Source organism: Myotis brandtii, unplaced genomic scaffold, assembly GCF_000412655.1.
Source record: "Myotis brandtii unplaced genomic scaffold, ASM41265v1 scaffold244, whole genome shotgun sequence".
Taxonomy (NCBI): domain Eukaryota; kingdom Metazoa; phylum Chordata; class Mammalia; order Chiroptera; family Vespertilionidae; genus Myotis; species Myotis brandtii.
Genome location: NW_005359225.1, coordinates 4,616,103 through 4,628,800, shown reverse-complemented (window position 1 = coordinate 4,628,800; position 12,698 = coordinate 4,616,103). Strand labels below are relative to the sequence as shown.

Below are 12,698 nucleotides of genomic sequence, written 5' to 3'. Positions count from 1 at the left end.
ATCCAATTGCCTCTGGCCCTTCCGGAGTCAGTAGGACCATGACAGGGTCAACTTACATACCACAGGACAAGGAGCAGGGCCTTCCTGATCTGAGGCAGATTTTAGGTGACAGAATGGAGCTTTGGATAGAAGAAAGCACTGAGGGCAGACATTCTGATAGCCCTTGGGAGGTGGTAAGCTGAATCATCTACTCTTGCTTGGGTCCACTCAAGGGGAGGCAGATGGGTGGGCAGCAGAGGTCTGTAGGACTAGGGAAAGACACCAGCCTGGGGCTAGGACTAAGGGTCAGTCCCAGCTTCAAGGAAACAGCTGTGGGCCTGACCTACAGAGCACAGTGCCCATCCCTAGATGGTCAACATCTTAAGGACAGGGACTAGGTTTTTATTCAGTGCTGCCTGGCACATTGGAAAGAGCTTTAGAATCAGGCTGTCTGGATCTGCTCCCCAGTACACAGGCGAGGAAACTGATGCTCAGAGAAGCAAAGTGACTGGCCTGAGCGACACAGCTGGTAACTGCTGACCTTGCTATTCAAGCCCAGGTTGGTTGAAGTCTTCCCCCCCCCCCCCTCTCTCTCTCTCTTAAAAAAATATTTTTATTGATTTCAGAGAGGAAGGGAGAGGGAGAGATAGAAACATCAATGAGGAGAGAGAATCACTGGTTGGCTGCCTCCTGCCCGCCCCCTGCTGGGGATCTATCCTGCAACCCGGGCATGTGCCCTGACTGGGAATTGAACTTTGATCTCCTGGGTCGTAGGCTGACACTTACCCACTGAGCCACACCGGTAGTGCGAAGTCTTCCTATCTCAATGTTCTTCTCCTCCCCCCACAACTCTTACTTCTGGGAGCTTCCTATCTTATAGGCTTGAGAAGCAAGAGGTCAGAGGAGCAGGCAGCATGCTGGTAAAGGGCCGTGTCAGAAGCAGAGGGAAAATACTATGATGGCAGCGGCAGTTCTGGCCCAAATGCACAGGAGACTCCAGCAGGAGATGCTCTCTTAGATCTCTGCCCAGGTAATCTATCTCTCCATGGGCTAATCCTTGTCTCTCCAAGCCCTGAGAGCTCCCAGCATCTCCCGTCTTGCCACTTCAGACACGATGTTGGCAAAGAAGTGGGAGGTTGCCACCTCTAAGGTGGTGGCTGAGGGTGGAGGACAGCTTGGTGAGGTTTGGGCCTGAGCAGTGGGGCCTTGTATATTCAAAAACTCTTTCCCTGGCTCCTGTGCCAGCAGGAAGCCTTCTGACCTCTAGTTGTGAGGCAGCTCTGATCACTGGGACACCTTTTTTTTTAAAGGTAACTTTATTATTATTTTTTTTATTTTAAAATGTTTTTATTGATTTCAGAGAGAAAGGGAGAGGGGGAGAGAGAGAGAGAGAGAAAGATCAATGATGACCACCCTAGCCAGTTTGGCTCAGTGGATAGAGCACTGGCCCACAGACTAAAGGGTCCCAGGTTTGATTCCGCTCAAGGGCACATGCCCAGGTTGTGGGCTCAATCCCCTGTAGGGGGCGGGCAGGAGGCAGCCAATCAATGATTCTCTCTCATCATTGATGCTTCTTTCTCTCCCTCTCCCTTCCTCTCAAAAATCAATAAAAATATTAAAAAAAAAGAAACATCAATGATGAGAGAGAACCATTGATTGGCTGCCTCCTGCAGGCCCCCTACTGGGGATTGAGCTGCAACCTGGGCATATGCCCTGACTAGGAATCAAACCTTGGACCTCTTGGTTCATGTGTTGATGCTTAACCACTGAGCAACACTGGCCAGGCAGTAGACACTTTTATCTGCTGATCAGGTCAGGCCCCTGATGAGGGGCTCATGGCAGCTACATGAGTCCCACTGGTATATGTGAGAATGATGAAGATCAGGCTGGGCTCTGTGTGTCACAGGGACAACCACCTTCACTTTTCAATTATTCCTCTAATTGGTTTCCTAGCACTGAAAATGCCACCCTAGAATATCCCAGAGGAGCACCGCAAGTTCAGCCTGATGTCTTCTTTCTCAGTGAGAAGAACCTGGTACTTTCTTTGGCAGCTGCTGGACTGCATCTGCTGCCACCAAATACTTGGAGAGAAGAGGCAGCAACACATGAGTGGGACTGACCGAAACAGAGCAGGGCAGAGTTTTTAAACTTGAGCTGAGCATCAGAATCACCAGCAGGGACTGTTAAAACATGGGTTGCTGTGCTCCATCCCCAGTTTCTGATTCCATAGGTCTGGGGTGAGGCCTGAGATCTGCATTTCTCACAAGGTCCCAGAGGATGTTGATGATACTGATTTAGAGACCATGCTTTGAGAGCCTGCCTTTGGGGATGTCCCCTTTTCTAAGCTGGGCATGGGTTCCACTGCCCTTGCTGCCTTTGAGATCACCCTCAGGGAGTCATGTGTCTGGGTCAGAAAACAATGGGGAGGCCACCGTCTTTAGCAGACCCTAGTCCTATATTTCTTTCCAGTGGGGCTGGCATGGGCAGGAGGGCTATTAGATTAGGGGTTATACCAGTGGGTAGTCTGGCTCCCAGGGGTCAAAGTATGGGACATAAGACTTCCGAGGTGAAGAAGAAAGCACTCAAGACTTGTTCAGGATGTTTTATCTAAAACTGAGGCAGTGGCAAAAGACAAAAGTTGTGGTTCTGGCTCAGCTGCTACATTACTAGTGATGGACAAGCTCTCATTTCTCTCTAGGTCTGTTTCCTCACCTGAAAAGTGGGGGCATGGGGAACAGTGGACCAGATGAAGGTCAGAGTTAAATTGTAAACACAGGAAAAGCAGCCTTGAGCAATTATTTAAGTGCTCTGTGTCTCAGCTTCCCAATCTGTAAAATGGGGACTTAATGGTACCAACCTCACAGGAAGGGAGGATTAAATGACAGAACACAGGCAAAGAGCTTATTACAATGCCTGGCACATAGAAAGTATGTAAAAAAGTGTTAAGTTATAATATGCAATATGGTTATGGTGACATCAGGATGTACACTTCATTGCTAGCATCTTCCATACTCACCTGCACCCACTGTGGCAATGGCACTCTCCTGGCCAATGATGTGCTCCTTCAGCCGCTGCTCCAGTGGAAATCGGCGCCGCTCCTCAGCTTCACGCTTCCGCTGCTTCTCCTGGTACTGTGGGGAGAGAGCAAGGTGCTCAGGAGTCCGGGCCCAGCAGCACCCTAGTTTTATTCTATCCCTGACCTAGGGGATAAAACACAGGCCTGGCTCCCCAGGGGTCAGGATTCACAGCTCTGGCTCATGACCCCTGGAGGCCCAGTCCTCCCTCAGTCCTCTCATTCTACCCCTCATCCCATCTCCTTACCTCAGGTGGCCACTGCCCAGAGTGCTGGCTAACTCTGTTAGTAAAATAAGTACTACTACTAAATTAACCCTGGACTCTGAAGTCTGACAAAAGACCTGGGTTTGAATGCCAGATTTATCACTGACAAAATATGCTTATCACCTGGAGCAAGTTACTTCACCTCAGTTTAATGAGGGTTTAAACATGATGATATATATAATGTGCCTAGCATCATGGCCGGCATGTAGTAAGTGCTCAGCAAATATTCTTTCCACTTATTCTCTTGAAAACCTTTTTGGTTTTCAAACCAGAGCTATGAACACCCTCCACTTCAATGATACTACATTTCAATTAAACACAATTATTCAGCAATTGCTATGTGCTGAGCCCCATGATGGAAAGGTGGGGTGGGGAGAAGGAAGAGAACTGTGCTCTGCCCCCTGGGAGGTTCTAGTGATGCTGAATATTTGGCGTGTGCTGGCCCTGGGCGTGGTCCATTTCAGTAAAGGCAGAAGCTCCTGAGCTTGGTCACACTGCGAGAAGAGGAGAGCAAGGCCTTCTCCTCAAGGAGCTCAAAGTTGGGCCGGGGAGGTGAGGCAGGGTCTGTGCACAAATATTGCTCAGGCAGAACCATCCAATTTCCTCACAGTTCTAAAGCATGCATGCCCATTCTTAGCCCTGTGCCTATCACTACCACCTCCTCCACCACCACCCCCCCCAAAAACAAAAAAAACTCCAACTACTTGAAAACAAGTTTGTTGTACGAGCCTGTATTCTAAAATCAGTGATGAGCTCCCTGAGGGCAGGCACTATTTTTCACTCACTATTTCTAGCACAAGTCCTGGCACAGTAGAGGCACCTAGTGAATGACTGCAAAAATGAATTTGATGACAATATAAAGAGGAACTAACAGCTAGACTGGGTGGTGTAGGAGTACAGAAAAAGAAGTGAAGGATACACAAAGTGTGGAACATTTTTTTGGGTGGGGGCTTCCTGGGAGACGGGAAGCTTGCAGAAGCTGGAGTAATGGGCTAGGTGGAAGTTGTGGGACTCTCTGGAGACCAGCGGGGAAGGGTGAGTGCATGGGTACCATGAGAAAGCACTTATGGAGGCTGGGGGACAGGGGAAGAAAGCAGGTCTTAGAGAATTCAGGAGGCTCTCTTTCCCTCAGACCTCTAAACACGGACAGATTTCTAGAACACATGCTGCCAAGGTAAGGCCCTGTCACAAAAGTTGTGGTTGCAGATTGCTCTTGCGGGCAGAGTGGATGAAAAATACCTGCTGCTTGGGCAGTGTTTTCCTGTTACGGTAGTGACCTTGACAGAAGTTAAAAAAAATAAATAGCAAACAATCCAATTTTGGTTGTTGCTATCAGTCTGTAACTGAAAGCTCCCATCAGTCCTGGGGTTTCATGTGGAGCAATAATTCGGCGCCGATCCCAGTGGAGCGACGCTTGCCGGTTGGAATCCAGAGTGTCACTGTGCAGCTCCCTCAGGCGCCACATACATCACCTGGCTCTGACGACTCCAGTCATATATCTGCCTCCTCCTCCTCCCTGCCCACCCAGTCCCTCTCAGCACGCGGTCCACTAGGCTAGAAGGCTCTGATGGTGAGAAATACACAGGCCGGCTGGTACAGCTCCAGCTAGTGCACTGGCCGGCTTACAGTCAGTCAGGCAGACCATGGAAGGAGCTCGAAGCGATGGAAACTGGCCTCCACTGGTTTGTTGGGTCTGTTTCCTCACTTCTCCTCAGTGATGGGTATCCCCACCTCTAGGCCTTTTGCTCATTCTGCTCCCTCACCACAGAAGTCTCTCCACTCACACCCACCTCCAAGTGCCTTGGTGATCTCAGCTTCAATACTGTATTGTCTAAGAACCCTCTTGTAAGGCTTCCTGCCTGCCGCAGGCCCTGTGGAGCACTTATTTGACTGCCTGTTTCTCTCTTTTCTAATCCATAAAGTTCTTAGTGACAAAGACTAAGTTGTATTCTTCTCTATAGCTCCAGCACTTAGCACAGGGCCGGGCTCACAGAAAGAGTCAATACATGTTGCCAACTGAATGAGATAACAACCATTTGTGGACTAGCTTCTGTACGCCAGGCACTGTACTCAGCGTTTTATACACAGCATCATATTTTTGTTTCCTCTATTTTATTCTTTAAAAAATTTATCTTTATTGTTGAAAGTATTACAGATATGCCTTTTCCCCCCATTGATCCCTACCACCCCACATCCGCCCCTCCCAGGCCTTCACCACACTATTGTCTGTGTCCATGGGGTATGCATACATACACATATAAGTTCCTCAGTTAATCTCTCCCTCCCCATCCTCACACTCACCTTCCCTCTGAGATTTGTCAGCCTGTTCCATGCTTCTATGTCTCTGGATCAATTTTGTTTATCAGTTTATTTTGTTCATTAGATTCCATATGAGTGAGATCATGTGATACTTATCTTTCTCTGACTGGTTTATTTTGTTTAGTATAATACTCTTCAGGTCCCTCTATGCTGTCTCAAAGGGTAAGAGATCCTTCTTTTTTACAGCTGCATAGTATTCCCTGGTGTAAATAGCACAGCTTTTTTTAATCCACTCATCTACTGATGGGCACTTGGGCTGAGATTTACAATCTTAGCTATTGTAAATTGTGCTGCTATGAACATAGGGGTGCATATATTCATTCTTCTTTTTTAAAAAAAGTATTTTTTTAATTGATTTCAGAGAGGAAGGGAGAGGGAGAAAGAGATAGAAACATCAATGATGAGAGAGAATCATTGATCAATTGACTCCTGCACACTCCCTACTGGGGATTGAGCATGCAACCCAGGCATGTGCCCTGACCGGAATCGAACCTGGGACCCTTCAGTCTGCAGGTCAACACTCTATCTACTGAGCCAAACTAGCCAGGGCTCTTCTTCTTTTTTTGTTAATCCTCGCCTGAGGATAGTTTTCCATTGATTTTAGAGAGTGGAAGGGGGAGGGAGGAAGGGAGGGAGAGAGAGAGAAAGAGAAACATCAGTGTGAGAGAGACACATTGGTTGGTTGCCTCCTACATGCACCCTTGCCCCCTACTGGGGATCGAGACTGCAACTGAGGTAAGTGCCCTTGACAGGAATTGAACCTGGGACCTTTCAGCGGGCCGATGCTCTATCCACTGAGCCAAATTGGCTAGGGCCATATATTCTTTCTGATTGGTCATAGCATCATATTTAATCCTTACAGTTGTCCCCATCTGAAGTTTGGCTCCTCTTTTGGCTCACAGTGGCGCAAGGCATGTGGAGCAAAGTTTCTGACAGACCTGAATTCAAACCTCACCTCACCTACCTACTAGCTAGCCGACCCTGGGGCAGTTAATTTACCTCCTTGAATTTTATTTTCCTCATTTCTAACATGGGGCTGGTACTCATACCTAACTTGCAGGATCCTTGGGGATGTTGGTGGAGATTAAATGAGATAGTGTATACAAAGCACCTGGCAGAGTCTCTGGCACACAGTGAATGTGTATGTGGAAGTGGTATGTAAGAGACTCAAGGGGAGGAGAGCACAGTAGCTGGCCCTTGGAAGGCCTTTGATAAATGCTACTTCTCCTTCACTGCATTTTGATAACTAATTATGTAACCCAGTGCCATTTATTTATTTATTTGAACTCTTTATTTACCAAAACTCTTTAAAATAATGTAATCTGTGTGGAGCTCCATACATAAAGAGAAGAGTTGCTCTGGCTCAAGTAGAAGCCAGGAGCTAAGTCCACTTGGATGCCCCCACTGCCCTGGAAGTGGCCCCTGACTCCTTCCCCTAGGAACCCAGCAGGGCACAGTCCCAACACCAACAGGGGTCCGAGGACACCTACTATGGCTCATCTCTGCCTATCAGTTTTTGTTACGTGGTACAGAATTCCTCCATTGATCTGTGGGGCCTCATAGAACATATCTTTTTCCTTTGCTGCATGCCAAGCCTAACATGACTTTGTCACCACTTTGTTGATTTGGGTACAATGTTCATGGCCTCCTTGTCTTCTCCAGGGAAACATTTCTACTTCCTGTAACTCTTCTTCAGAGTCATGATTTTAGGCTATCTTAGAATTCCTGTTATTTTCTTGGGCAAGGAGAAAGGGTCCTTAACTTCTATGGGGGTCAGGGTAGGGAAAAGTTACACTGTGATTTGGGTGGTTTCTCAGGAGCTTTCCAGATAGTCCTGGGAAAGAGTTAACCTACAGCCTAAATCTAAGCATGTCCCGATTCTCCACCAGCCTGGTGGAGATATATGAACTCCTAAATATCTATTCAGAAAAACTTTTGAAAATGCAGAATTTTGGATAAAAATGTACAGGATACTGAGATTAAACCAGATAGGTTACAGATTCATTCTCTTTTCCTAATGCTTAGCACAGGCTTTGTATAAAAAAAATGTACTGAATGAATGACTTTTTAACTATATGAGCCCAGGCTTGTGAAAAGCTAGCCAGTGGAAGAACCTAGAAAAGGAAAATACTTGGTCTGCATATACTCTTCTTGGGAAAGAGGAGAGAGAATGGGAGAAGGCACTTGGGAAGGGTTCCATAAATAGGGACTACTATTGTTCTTGGCTTTTTGAGGAAACGGGGAGGAAGGCTACAGGGACTAAGGTCAAGGCCGTGCTTTGACAGGGCTCCACAAGAGAAGATAAGTAGGTGACCCAGCCTACAGAAGCAGAGGGTACTGGGCTGAGAGGCACTAGGAAGAAGCCACCCAGGAGCGCAGGAGTGGGGGAGTGATCATCTTCTTAATAAAAGCCATATGCAATTAGCTTCAGAAGCCCTCACCTGGAGCCAGCAGCAACCAGCTCCCTATGCTGCATCTTGGCTGGATGTTTGCTGCCACTGGTTTCCATCACTCTTGATTTAACATGGCACCCCTCCTGGCTGTGAGTGCATTTACAGGAAAGGGCTGGGAGGCCGAGGCAAAGCCTAGTTGGGCTCGCTCAGAGGTGGGGAGTGTTACAGGGAGAGGGGGTATGTCAGGCACCATTACTGTTGGACATCCCTTAGAGAAAAGGTCTGATAATGAACCTGGCAGTGTGTTCACTTGAGAGGGTAGCTGGGGCGGGGGTGGCAGGCATAATGAGACTCTGGGCAAGAATGGGATAGGTATGGTGGAGGGAAGAGAAGAGAGGCCAAGCTGCAGTTTGCCGCTCATGGGAGTTCAGGGCCACAGAACACACTGGCTGCTCACAGACTCAGATAGGCCCTATCCTCCTGGCTCCTTGACTCCAACACCAGCTCACATCATAGTTATGCTCTGAAGCTGGGGATCACAGAGAGCTGGGTGGGGAGGTCAACAAAAGGGACCAAGGGGCAACAGATGAGACTAGGGAGGGGGATGATGTAAAGAACCCTGAGTGGGAGGAATGATGACAAGGGGAGCTCAGGGGATCCAACAAAGGAGCCTAAGGGATGCACAGCAGATGAAAGGAGACGGGAATGAAAGTTTCTTGAACTGGCTCATAAAGGACACATTCCTGGAGAGGAAGACTGGGCACAGAGCAGGCATCAGTCCCATCAGACTTGGTCATCACTACCATCATTATCTCGGATTCCATTCTCCTCTCTTCCAGACCATCCTCCTGTTGCTGCCAGAGCAATAGGAACATGTAAATCGGGTCATATCACTCCTCTGCAAATAGCTGGGTCGATCCAGAGACAAGACTGGTGAGAGAAGGTTAAAAGGGGCAAGTGAGAAAATGAGTTGTGTTCTTCTCAGTGCATCAAACCAGGAGGCACCTGATAGTCTGTATCCTATAACTGGTGACGTTAACTTTGATCACTTGGTGTGGCTGGTGCCAGGTTTTTCTTCTATCATTTTCCCCTTTGTAATTAATAAGTATCTTGTGGGGTAAAAATATGAGGCAATGTAAATATTCTGTTATTCCTCAAACTTCCATTCACTAGGTTTAGCATCCATTGGTGATCTTGCCTGACTTGGGACCAGCTGTTCTAATCCTTGCAGCCCTATGAAGTTCAGAGGATTTCATCCCTCAAGAAGAAGAAAAAAAAAAAGAGGTAAAGTAAATTAAAGCAAGGTTCCACTGGTAGTAAATAATAGAGACAGAACACTAACCGTTGTAGCCTGACTCCAGCTCCTGCACTTTCATCCTGGAGATAAGACCTGTTCCCTGCCTTCAGGGAGTTCAGAGTCTATTCAGGGAAATGAGACTTAAAACACAAATTTCCTACCTCTACTTTTAACACAGGACTTCCTAATGAATTTATTGAAAACAAACACCAGACGGTATTCTTGCCAAAAATGCATAATCTGAGTTGAATTATAAGGAAACCTTAGACAAACCCTAATTGAGGGACAGCCTACAAAATAATCGGTTTGTACTTGTTAGAATATCAGATGACTGAGGAACCGTTCCAGATCAAAGAAGACTAAAGAGACATTGACAACTGAATCCAACTTGGGACCCAGGATTTTCTTTTCTTTACATATGTTTTTATTGATTTTGGAGAGATAGAAACATCAATGAGAGAGAAACATCGATTGGCTGCTTCCTCTATGCCCCCTACTGGGGATTGAGCCTGCAACCCAGGCATGTGCCCAGATCAGGAATTGAACCGGTGACCTCTCGGTTCATGGGTCAACACTTAACCACTGAGCCACACCAGCGAGGCGAATTTTCTTTTCTTGTAAAGAGAATTATTGGAACAACTGGAGAAATCTGAATAATATCTGTAGATTAGTTGGGATCAATATAATGATCTGATTCTGAGGCTTGTACTGAGGTTATGTAAGAAAATGTACTTGTTTTTTTGAAAATTCATATAAGTATTTAAGGATAAAGGGGCATAAAATGTATTATTTACTCTCAAATGTTAATGATTGGTAATCTGCATGAAGTGTTATAGTAAGTCATTGTACTCTTTTTTGAAATCATGTAAAAATAAAAGAAAAAGAGCCCAGTATAATTTTACCCTTGGGGAATGGGGAGTACTGGAAGGGAGTAGAAAGTGAGCTTCTGCGTGCTTGTAATAGTTTATTTCTTGACTATTACACTAATATTATGTGTACCTTATACAAGTATATTTCAATAAAAAGTTTTTAAGAAGTTAAAAACAAAGGAAGGACAAAGCCTGTCCCCATAAAGCAAAGCACTGTCTGGCCCATAGTAAACCTGTAATGAAGGTCAGATAGTGTTTTCATCCCCACAGGACTAAGCACAGGGCCAGGCACCAGCACACAAAATGAGATGCATAGCAGGGAGCAAGCTGGAAAAGGAAGGGAAGAAATCCCTTTTCACCCTAAACCAGAAGGAACATAACCCTCCTACCCTCCTGCATACCTCACCCCTTCCCTCCTGGAAAGCTTTCTTCAGCTCTGATGGGAGCACCCAGGCTCGAAGCCTTGAATGGGGGGCCCAGGGGAGCATTGCATCCCAAGCTACCCCTGAAGCAAATGAAAAAATATAGACATAGGAAATGTGCTTGTGCTTCTGTCACTGGGATATGCAAATAAAATATATATGATAGGTCTATCTGCCTAATATTCCTGCCAATTCATTCTCTGGGTGTGATTAAAATGAGCAATAAATTCCTCGTGAGTCTCGGTGGAGTGAGGATCTGGGAGTAGAGATGCGGGCTGGCACCAGCACGTCCCCCTCAGCTGAATATTCATCATGGAATAGCTCCCCATATTTTTGTTTTATCTGCCATCATGTGCACAGAGATATATTTCTACCTCTCCTTCGTCACTTAGTTAAGACATGAAAATGGTCTACGCTTTAAGTATTAAACTCTCCATCTAGTGCAGGGGTGGGGAACCTTTTTTCTCCCAAGGGCCATTTGGATATTTAAACATCATTTGCGGGCCATACAAAATTATTAACTTAAAAATCAGCCTGCTGTATTTGGTCAAACATTTGATTAACTCACCCCTAATGCCTTGGCAGGGCCAGATCAAATGATTTTGCAGGCTGGATGTTCCCCACCCCTGATCTAGTGAGATCACAGGCTACCTTCTCTATGAAGCCTGACATGCTCATTCTGCCTGGAGGAGACCCATGCTTTCTTGGAGCCCCACAAAATCTGTGTAGACCCCTCCCCTAAGGCACAAGTCAGTCTGTGGGTATTAGAGCTGGGAGTACCCGCCTCTCCCCATGCTCCTCTCTCACATGGCCCACTCAGGGGACAGGAGCTGGGCTTCATCTATCTCTGGATCTTCGTGGGGGTCCCAAGGAGGCCGAGAGAACTAAGTAAACTAATAGTGAGGAGTAACTCATTTGGGCCAATTAAGGTAACAGAAATTTTAGATAAGCAACACCTTTTGAAAGGCAGAATAAAAAAAAAACAGGCTAATGGATAATTTTAAAATAGGAAAGTCATCAAGAAATAACATTAAGTGAAAAAAGCAGATCCCAAATGAGGGACTAGATCATAACGCAAACACCTTGAGAGTCAAGTAGAAAATATAAATATCTGACAGACAAGCACATACAATAGGGAATGGGAAGGCCTGTGGCTAGAGAGTCTACACTCCAACCTCTAAAGCAGTGGTTCTCAACCTTCTGGTCCTTTAAATACAGTTCCTCATGTTGTAACCCAACCATAAAATTATTTTCGTTGCTACTTCATAATTGTAATGTTGCTACTGTTATGAATCGTAATGTAATTATCTGATATGCAGGATGGTCTCAGGCGACCCCTGTGAAAGGGTCGTTTGACCGCCAAAGGGGCAGCGACCCACAGGTTGAGAACCGCTGCTCTAAAGCATTACATTGACATTTAAAAAAATTCTAGATGGCAAAATAAAATATGGCTGCCAGTTTGAGATCCTTGGTATATACAAAAAGTCCACTTATATAAATGTCCGAAAAGGTAAATATAGTATCATAAGAGGAAATCTCTTATTTATATTTCAATAGTTATTTATAACAACTTGATTTTCTCTAAGTCACCTGCTTGCTTTCTTTCAGCTTCAGTTTCCCATCTGTAAAATGGAATAATAAGAGCTGCTTCATATGTTTGTTATAGGGTTAGAAAAAATATATATTAGAGCACCTGGCATAGTGCCTGGATACATTGGTAAATGGTACTCACTATTATTAAAAATAATTTAAAATATTAATAGTGGTTACAAATAGGTAGAAGGACTAGAATGCTTTTAATTGAAATTTAGCTAGTTGACATCTCTTCCAGGAGGCCTCCCTTGGTCTCCCAGGCAGGATCAGAAGCCACCTCTGGGTTTTCAGTGGTGTCATGGTTCGCTTGCCTGTCTCCTTGTCAGACTGTGAGCTCCTTCAGTGTTTCACCATCTGTCTTCTTCCCACATAGCCCAGAGCATGGCATGCAGATGTCACTTATAAATATGTACCGAATTATTTAATTCTCTTATTTTACCTTTCTAATTTTCTATGATGGGACAGATAGCTTTTATAATTACACATT

At 45.7% G+C, this 12,698-nt stretch overlaps 1 protein-coding gene across 1 annotated transcript in view; it reads right to left on the bottom strand.

The window, feature by feature from the left end:
* CLPB (ClpB homolog, mitochondrial AAA ATPase chaperonin) overlaps positions 1–12,698 on the bottom strand; it is a 148,560-nt gene that overhangs the window by 22,861 nt on the left and 113,001 nt on the right. The window contains exon 7 of the mRNA XM_005867114.2: positions 2,996–3,110. Coding sequence (XP_005867176.1) covers positions 2,996–3,110 — 115 coding nt within the window. The remainder of the gene's footprint in view (positions 1–2,995; positions 3,111–12,698) is intronic.